The 10,073-nt window shown below is 36.3% G+C and overlaps 1 protein-coding gene across 2 annotated transcripts in view; it reads left to right on the forward strand.

Annotated features, from left to right (window-relative positions):
- Positions 1 to 10,073, forward strand: part of LOC107697035 (UHRF1-binding protein 1-like) — a 32,036-nt gene that overhangs the window by 2,412 nt on the left and 19,551 nt on the right. For both annotated transcript variants that reach the window (XM_016497665.1, XM_016497666.1), the window contains exons 2-4: positions 6,704 to 6,866; positions 6,999 to 7,037; positions 8,226 to 8,317. In XM_016497665.1, the coding sequence (XP_016353151.1) occupies positions 6,704 to 6,866; positions 6,999 to 7,037; positions 8,226 to 8,317 (294 nt within the window). The remainder of the gene's footprint in view (positions 1 to 6,703; positions 6,867 to 6,998; positions 7,038 to 8,225; positions 8,318 to 10,073) is intronic.

Consider the following 10,073-nt stretch of genomic DNA (forward strand, 5'->3'; position numbering starts at 1 on the left):
ACGAGAGAATTTAACCTGCATATTTCATGGTTAATGGTCAATTTGGCCCTGACCATAATGATGACAGACACCCAGATTTTGAAACTAATATGAGGACTAGAGACCAGAATATCATATCAGAATAGCTTTAGCGTTGTGTTGGTGACTTTTTTTTCACTTACATTAAAGGGGTCATATGATGCGATTTCAAGTTTTCCTTTCTCTTTGGAGTGTAAGGACTGTTTCCTGTGAGAGTAGACTACAATGCCGGTGTTCTGACTAATAATGCTGACTCACAGCCTGTAAGTGCGTTTTCATATTTAAAGGATTTGCCACTGATGATTCAAACGCGAGTTTTGAGCAGTACGCTTGAGGTATTCGGCCAATCACAACGCACTGGATTGCTGGCCAATCAGCATACACCTTGCTTTTCAGACCGATGAGCTTTGTAAAAATCGACGCGTTTCAGAAAGGCGGGGCATAGAGGAGAAACAATAATGTACAGTATGTGGAAAATAATGTGTTTTTTTAACCTTAAACCGCATAAATACATTTCATTACACCAAATACACAACATAATGTTCTTTTTTAGCAACGTCATATGACCCCTTTAACAGTAGTCAGTGTGTGAGTGGCACTGAACAGCCAACACTGCTGAAGTAGATTAAGCTGCTTCTTCATCTGCTAAGTGAGACGGATACAGGACAATCCAGCTGGAGTAACTTGGGGTTAAGTGCTTTAGTCATATGATAGCTCGTGGCACGCTCCATCTGGGGATTGAACTAGCAACCTTCTGCTTCTCAGGCTGTAGAGACACCACAGGCTCAAAAGTGAAGTTTTGTGTCCTTTAATCCATGTTGGTCAGCACTGAGGCCTTGAAATGCAGTTACACATGCATTCCTCCCCAAAAACAGAATAAAAATATTAATGACTCTTCTTGCACTCAGGACCGTTTTCAAATGAAGTCTCCCTAGAATGAGAACATCCTTCCCCCAGTACCACCTGCAACTCACTGGAAAATGGTGGTTTGTGATTGTCATAAACTAAAGGCTATTGGCTATTAAAAAAGACAAGCAATGTGTCCAGCCTAGGAACTAAAAGAAGGAAAATTGAGATGATTTCCTGAGGTTTTTAACTGTTACACCCCAAGGCTTTGATGTTGCAGTCTTGCAGAAACTGTCCTTTTATAAGAATGGGTTGTTTTGCCAAGTTTTCTGGGAAGGAAGCAGAGCCGATCCTCCCTAAGTGCAAAATACGCAAGCTGCGTAGGGCCCCCGAAACACCAGGGGGCCCCCTTGCTCTCAAAGATGATTTAATTTCAGTTTCGTTTTTGAATTTGGCCAGCGGTTATGAAAACATGAATGATCATTTCTTTAAATGCGGTGCGCTGTCGCCCTTTCTACGTAAAAATCAGTCAAATCATGTAATGTGAAGGTTGTACATTCTTGCTCCAGACTAAAAAAACCAGTTGAAAGCGTACCGACAAATGCGTTTCATTCATTCATTCATAACCACTCAGAGCACAGAGAACTACAGGAGCATAAGAGAAGGGGACTGAATAATGCTGGTGTGAGAAGATATGACCAGATAGACGTGATCCAGCCCTCTTACCCATTCATGTGTGCTGTTAGTGTATTAGTGTGTGTATTATTATACTCTGAAGTAGGACTGGGTGGCATATGAAATATTCAAGATGATTTTGCTGGCAATATAAAATGAAACATTATGAATAACGTGATGTTTTTCAAGCACTTTTATTGGCTATTAAATATTATTAGACTGTGTTCCCCAACTCTTTTCCTGGAGGCACACGAGCAGTACAGATTTTGGATGTCTATTTCTGGTCTTAAAGTCTCTACTAATGAATTGTTGAGTTGATCAGGTGTGTCTGATTAGGAAGAGTTTGTAGTTTTTGAGTACCTCCAGGAACAGGGTTGAGAAACTAAGTGTGTCATTAGAGTAGTAGAGATTAGATTAGTTTTGTGATTCTCAATTTGTGAGTAAAGTAAAAAATGTTAGGAAACAGATGTTTTAATAGCATTTATGATTTAATGGCAAATTCTTTGAACTATTTCAAACGGTTTCATTGAATCTTTTCAAAACTCAGATTTATTGATTGATTACTGTTTGTGTCATCACTGACAATGTTTACAGAGGTCTTTGTGTAGCGTTTCCATACTAAAAGCTTCAAAAAAATACACTGTTTATTTAATACATCAGTTCTTTTATTCAGCAAGAGTGTGTTAGATTGATAAACTGACAAAGGCATTTATAATGAAACAAGATTTCTATTTCAGATAAATAGTTTTTTTTAAACTTTCTATTTATCATAGAAGTCCCAAAAAATTCGCCCAGAAAATTTGAAGCAGCACAACTGTTTTCAACATTGATAATAATAAATGTTTTTGAGCAGCAAATCAGCATATTAGATTGATTTCTGGAGGATCATGTGACACTGACGACTGGAGTAATGATGCTGAAGGTTCAGCTTTGCATCACAGGAATAAATGACATTTTACAATGTATTGAGTTGTTTTAACAGTTATAGGAAACATTTTATTTTATAACATTTCACAATATTACTGTTTTTACTGTATTTTTGATCGAGTAAATTCAACCTTGTTGAGAGTAAGAGACGTCTTTTAAAAATGTAGTATGTAGGTACTGTAGATGTTTTTTATTGCTTTTTTAGCACATTTTTTTATTCTTTGTGTTCATCTAGTGAAAGTCAGCATGTTGAACATGCCTTTTGTTATTAATTTTATCCAAATTTTAATTGCATTTTAGTTGCATTAGGTTTCCTGAAAATTATCTTTATTTATAGAGATATTTCATGTAAAAAAAAAAATGGAACTTAATAATTTACGCACCCTCATGCCATTCTAAAACTACGACTTACTTTCTTCAGTGAAACACAAAAGAATGTTTGTTTTTGGGACAACTATTGCTTAAGTTATTTCAGATCTAATGCATAGAAATGATAAGCATGGTTATATACATATGGATGTATATAAACATGTATATGATGAAGAAATCGTTTTATTTTGCTATATCACCCAGCCCTACTTTGAAGTGTCTAACCCTCTCAGAAGAATAGAGAAAGAGAAAGGCAAAGAGTGAGATAAACACACACTCCCCAGCACACCTGGCTGCTTCACTCTCAGGAGACAGAAAGAGATGCTGAGTTTCCAGACACCAGTCTGTTGTTTGTCCCATAGTCCTCTTTGTTCTCACAGCTCTGTCGACCAAGTCACTCGGAGAAGAAAAGCCTTTCATCATCTTCTACAACCCCTTCCACTATTTCATTTAATATCATGTTATTTTAGTATCAGTGAGATTTTTATTATTAATATTTTGAATTAGTTTTTTTTTAATATATATTTTTTTTATAGTTTCGGTTTTCATTTAATGTAAAATTTTAGTCATTTTGATGTGTTTGGTCATTTTTATTATTATTTTTTTATATATATATATATATATATGTATAGTTTAATTTTTATTCTTTTTACAATAATTTGTATTTTAGTGTTTTAGGCATCTAGCTGAAATAAAATAAGTTTAAGTGTTTTTTATATTTTATTTAAGTTAAAGTTTATTTTATTTCAAGTACCGTTTTTTTATGGTTTTAACTTTAAGGCATCTTTACACAGCCGTGTTAAGGCTATTATGTGCCTCTCAAAATTCTGTGTAAAAATATGATGCTGCTTAAAAGCCAGACTAAATTAAGCCTTCTCTGACCCACCTCAGCCACTAGTATCAAAGAATACAGTTGTATTTGTATGTGTAAATGCATTCATGCCACCTCTGAGCAGCATTAAACAGTCTGTGTAAAGACATCTAAATGCCATAGAAGTGCTTTTGTGCCACCTTTGCAGTGTAAATTTGGCACTAGTTCACTATAATAGCCTGTTTCATATTCTGTCTTTCTCAGAATTGTGAAATGTGATTTTCTTTCTTCAGTGGAACACAAAAGAAGAAGCCTTGGAGAATGTTCACACTGCTCTAGTTTCTGCCAGTGCCAAAAATTCTCATTAGCACTTTTTTCAGTCTTACTTGGAAAAACTCTCTCTGTGTGAAATAATCTGACTGTTATCAACAATACAACATTAATGCATCACAGAGTATTACAGTCATGTAGTGCAGCATATTGAAACGTGACTAAAGTGTTGTGGTAATACTGTATGACAGTGTCTTCTCTCTCATTGGTCTTCTGAAGGCTGGGTTAATCTTTGAAGTCTTTGAACAGATGGAGATGTCCCATTCAAATGCATTAAACACTTCAGTCGTTTGAAGCGGCCACTCTTATTGTGAACGTGCTGGTTTTATCTTATGAAGGGTAAAGGCAGGGCTGTACAGTGAATATTAGATGTGCTCTGTGTGCTTGTGTCTGTGATCCCTGCAGGTTTTGAGGGCAGGGGTTAGAGACACTCCCGTGGGCTTAAAGCAGTCTTACTGCAGGAGTGGTGTAATCTTATTACCCGCTGTTAGTCAATGACTGTCTTTGTGATGACGGTTTCAGCTTGGACCTTATTACCTAAAAATATAGCAGCGTCAAAAGTGACTGAGAAGGGAATGAGAAGGACGAGCAAGAGAGTTTGAGGAATATGATTCTTATGTGTTCCCATGACCTAAAAGCTTGTAGCTTATTGGTTGTTGAGTTTTGTTCTCGATTACAGAATGGGTCAGTGGCATGACACTCTTTTTTTTTTCTCTCAGATTTGTTTATTTATAAGTAAACACATTAAATATGGAATGAATATAAACCTTGACTTGTTTAATTAAATTAAAAATATGATTTTTTTTGAGTGGGTAATAGACATGTCAAGGTCATACATCTAGTCTAATATAATGAAGAAATCCTCATTAAAAAAATCTTGAATAGAAAACCTTAAGTAGGGGTGTAATGGTACACAAGCATGACAGTTCAGTACGTACCTTTGACGTTATGGTTTGGTATAGTTTCCTAAAACTAAACTTTTTTTAAATTTTATTTAACAATGGTTTACTGAACAAATTGCTCTTTATTTAAAGCTGCAGTCTGTAATTTATTTATGTTTTGGTTAAAAATGATCCGAAATCAATATTTGAGCAAGCACATAATCAGCCAGTGTTCAAAACTATCGCCTTACTTTAGCCCGATTCACAACGGTTAGCTTATAATGTTTTCTAATTTGAGTGGTACTGGTAGGAATTTGCAGGAAATTCGAGCATGCCGTGTCATTACGTCACGTCTGTAAACAAAAAGAAGTTGTCCCGGCTGCTATCGAATGTGAGGATCCTGCAGGTGGCGGATTGTTTATAGCCTTTTCTCACAGCAGCTAAAATAATTAAATGTATCATTTTAATGGCGGCTTGTAATCCAGAAGGGATTATGTGTTTATGAAATACATGTGACTAAATTATATTCCAGTTTTAAATGTGCATCTGATTACAGATAGCCTGGGATTACACAAGTTTTTGTATTTTAAAGAAAACCAGTTCGAAGGAAGAATCATTTGCTTTTTGGATTAAAATAATTTCTTTATATGAATTTCGAATGGTATGACAATTAGAGATTAGACTGTACAGAAATTGAAATCTACATGCTAATACACACTTCATACATGTAGTCACGCAATGCTGATGTTGTTAACATTAACAATTTGAGAACAAAGTATAACAATAATAATAATTTGCTTGGTTTGATGTGATATGAGCTAATTAACCGATCGTTGGATTTAATCACCATTGGTAGCGTGATTTATTGTAATGCTTTTTTCCTCAGTTGGTCAGAACAAACGTGGCAGACTTGTTACTTACTTGTTCAGATGACAATATCTGGTGAAAATTCTTATTTGGGTCATATATTCCAAGACGTAGGCTAGAATCTGTGATTCTGAAGTACAGTGAATATCCACACCGGTGCGGTGACTGACTGCCACACATACACCTCAAAACATTAGATTCAGCCACGCTGGAGCCGTGCACAATCCACGCAAGGAAGATAATTGCGCAAATAACTGCAATTGCGATTGCGAAAACCTGCAATTTTTTTCTGTTTGAATGGCGACAAAGAGGCAAAATTTACGGACTGCAGCTTTAAATAAACTCAATTATAATTAAAATTTTCTTAGGGATAAAAATCTACCTCAGCTTCTGCCCTAAACTATAGAGAGCCCTTTTACATTACTGTAAGGTTACAATTAACCACAGAGCCCAAAATGCTCTTCACTATACTTCATTTCTAGTGTAGACACTGATGACTTGCCTGAGGTAAATGAAATGCTACGTGACATTTTGTTTACAAGCTGTTTTAATGTCTTTCCGCAGTTGAAACACTAATTGAGCGATTCCGTGAGATGTTCATTCATGTATATTTCACGTTAAAGCTAGTAATAAAGAGAAGGGGTGATCACACTCACTCGTGCTCCGCGCTGCCATCAGAACTGAGGCGTTACGGTGATAGTTTAGCGTAATCTTTTAGTTATTTTATTTTATTTTGTTTTATTTTAGATGTAATGGTTACACCACATGACATTTTTGGGTCATTAAATTTCAACTGGTGTAAAAAATGTTCAAAACCATATGAAACTGACATAAATACGAAGAGTACATTTCTAAGAACTTGGTATATGTATTTTTGCACTAGTTCTTTAGTTTTTCCCCTCTTTTCTTTATCGTGGATACTCTGACTCTTTAACTCCTAAACCATCTAACCAATCAGTGGTTGTTTTGTCGTGTGTAGGTTCACTAAGAACCTCTCCCCGGATAAGATCAACCTGAGCACGCTGAAGGGAGAGGGGCAGCTGTCCAACCTGGAGCTGGACGAGGAGGTCCTGCAGAACATGCTGGATCTGCCCACCTGGCTGGCTGTCACCCGCGTCTACTGCAACAAGGCTGCTATACGGGTAGGATGGAGAGAGCCTGAAGCAACTATTATTAATATGCTAAAGAGCATGAAGAGTTTATAGGAAATTGTCACAAAGATATTTAAACAAATTCATTGTCATTTTAATGTGTGTGTTTTTTTTTTGTGTCAGATACAATGGACAAAGCTGAAGACCAGTCCCATATGTTTGGTAAGAATCTCCCCATCAATGTTTCCACTCTTGCGTCATTTCTGTCACACTCTGTCATCCCACTCTTTATCACTTGATCTCCTTTCCTTTTTCACTTCTGCAAAAGTACCCTTATTAGTAGTGTGCTTCTCACTCAATTGCTACAGTGTCTGATAAGGTGGGTCCTATAGAGTCCAACAGTGACTGCAGACTTTTTGTCAGTGGCCTGGTCTACAGCTTAAAGTGAAGGTGAAGTGACGTGTGGCCAAGTATGGGGAACCAAATTACGCAAATGCCATCCATTCATTAAATATAATTATTAAAAAATAAAGTTTCACTTTTTGTGTTCTGGTCCATTTTGACCCGGGTATTATGTGAGGCTTAAACATGATCTTATGCAGATGTTACTTACATGAGTTACAGTAGTTTTTTTCCCCCATATCTTACACATGCACTTTTTGGGTCTATATTTTGTGGATAAACATGAATATGCATGCCTATTGATGAACACAGAAAATTGATCAACTTTTACAAGTTAAAGTGAAAGTTAATGCAAGTAAATTTAATTTATTTAGTTTGAACATTCAAGAGTGATGTTGTTTTGTTATAAAATTAATATTTATTCATTCATCCATACTGGTTATTCCCAGATTATATGTTCTTATAAATTTCTTATGATGATGTTTGCAAATATACATTCTTTTGATTACTTAAACAATATAGTTTCTGCATGTCAGTGGTTCTTCTGTAGATCGTGTAAACTTTCAAAGAATTTCTTCATTTAAAAATCATTTCTAATAAAACATAGGTAAATGTAGTAATAACATGATAACATTCAAAACTTTGAGATGAGAAATTATTTATCAGATACAATAGTTTTTAGTTTAAAAATATTAAGTAATGACTGTTTTATATGCTTGTGTTTTGCTAAATTTGTGTGCAGATTTTGAATGCATTATGATGGTTAATGCTCTACCACTAAACATCCCATATTAACTAACATTAGATTGTTATCCAGTTAAAGTTAGCTAATGTTATCTAGATTCCTAGAACTTGCCACTCTGGAGATTGCTGGGCGATTCATATTTCCATATTCCATAGATCATTTATGGCTTGAGCAGTGTAGTTCATCATAAAGTAGTGACTGAGAGCATCAGAAGTTCTGACCTACTAAATTCTGCCTGAACTCTGTTTCCTGTCCTTCTGCAGTTCCTGGATAAAGTAGAAGTTGAAATGAGGACCTGTGAGGAACCCCGGCCCCCAAACGGCCCCTCTCCGATTGCCATTACTGCAGGCCAAAGGTCAGAATGATCTGCAGTTATCCTTTTAGTAAAGGATCCACAATGCATACAGAGAGTGGCGAAACCTCCCTATGATCTCCTCTTCATTATGCACATTAACATTTAGATTCATTAGTGGTACTTGCTAAGTCAAGCATCAATATTGTTATTTGTTCAAACACTTAATGGCAAGTAGAGCCCGACCGATATATCGTTTAGCCGATATTATCGGCCGATATGAGCCTGTCGCCGATATATCGGTATCGGCGAATATGCCGCCGATATGCCGCCAATATGAAATTTTTTTTTTACAGAACATATAGCGCAGATTAAATGCTTCTGAATGGTGTAATTACTTAGTTTGTCCAGCAGAGCGTGCTCCATTGTTTGCTACTGGACCCAGGTCAGTGTAGTGTAGAGATGCGCGGATGAGCTCAAACTTCACCCGAGTCCTCTGCTTCAAATTATCCATCCGCCACCCACCCGCACCTATATTTGATCGTCACATTACAATGATTCTAATATTTTGTTTTGCATGATGATATGATGAATGGATGGTTCATTTTAACAGCAGATTCAGTGACGTTAGAGACTAGAGCTGATCTGCGAATCACGGCACACGACTGCGGCGCATTAAAGTCTGTGTTACGGCCACCGGAGCTGATCGCGGCCACTCAATGCTGGTGTTTACCGGCCACGCTGTGGCCCAGAACTCATGCTTATCACATTGGTCACATCACATCGTGCGTCATGACAAAATACAATAGAATTCTATTGTATTTTGTCGCGCTGCTCGCGTCCGGTGTACAATAGAACCCATTATGTTGTCTACACCGGATTCAGTAAACTGATGTCTCGTTCTATTTATGACGTGCTGACAGAAGTTTAAATGATTTTCAACGGTCGCTTTGACGCGTTCTGTTGCAGCGCAGACACGGTGTCAGCATAGTTTGTCAGTACAGTCAGTAACGTAGCAGATCACATCATTATAAGTGTTTGATCACCACATTTGAGTTATCATTGCAAAAAATGTGTTTATGTATATATATTCTCTTTATGTAGGCTATATACTGTATTCTATATACAGTACCAGTCAAACGTTTGGACACACGAATGGGAAATGTGTCCAAACTTTTGACTATACTGTACTATAGTATAGCCTACACATAAAGAATATCGGCCGATATATCGGTATCTGTCTTTTTTACTCCCTAATATCGGTATCGGCATCGGCCCCCAAAAAACCCATATCGGTCGGGCTCTAATGCCAAGTACTGGCAGAGTAAAACATATCGCACCATTTGTACTATAAACAAACGATTCCTCAAATGGTGACCATAAATTAGATCTGTAGGCTGTGAAGGGAAACATAAGGCAGAATATCATTAGAATATTGAAGTCTTTAGAATATTGAATGTCCCCTTGAAAAGTCTTCCATTTGGTTTTTATCAAATTTAAGGTAAAAAGTCTTAAATATCTCAAAAAGTCTTAAATTTAGGAACAGAAAAACAGGAATTGTGAAATGGTTTAATGTGATTATTCAACGTAAAAAGGCGATGAATGCATTAAATGTAAGTGCTGCATGTTTCAAAGTAAAAATGTGGCACTGTTGCACATTCATGCTAAATGGTTGCTTATGAACTACTTATGAACTATTATTGATGAAATTTGTATTTTTTAATTAATATTTTTTATCATCATTTTGAATTCTCCTTTTTATTAAAATCGTTTATAGGCTGAAATGTGAGGTTTATCATTTCATGAAACTTTTGTTTTT

This window comes from Sinocyclocheilus anshuiensis, unplaced genomic scaffold (genome assembly GCF_001515605.1).
Source record: "Sinocyclocheilus anshuiensis isolate Anshui unplaced genomic scaffold, SAMN03320099.WGS_v1.1 scaffold130, whole genome shotgun sequence".
In the NCBI taxonomy this organism is placed as follows: domain Eukaryota; kingdom Metazoa; phylum Chordata; class Actinopteri; order Cypriniformes; family Cyprinidae; genus Sinocyclocheilus; species Sinocyclocheilus anshuiensis.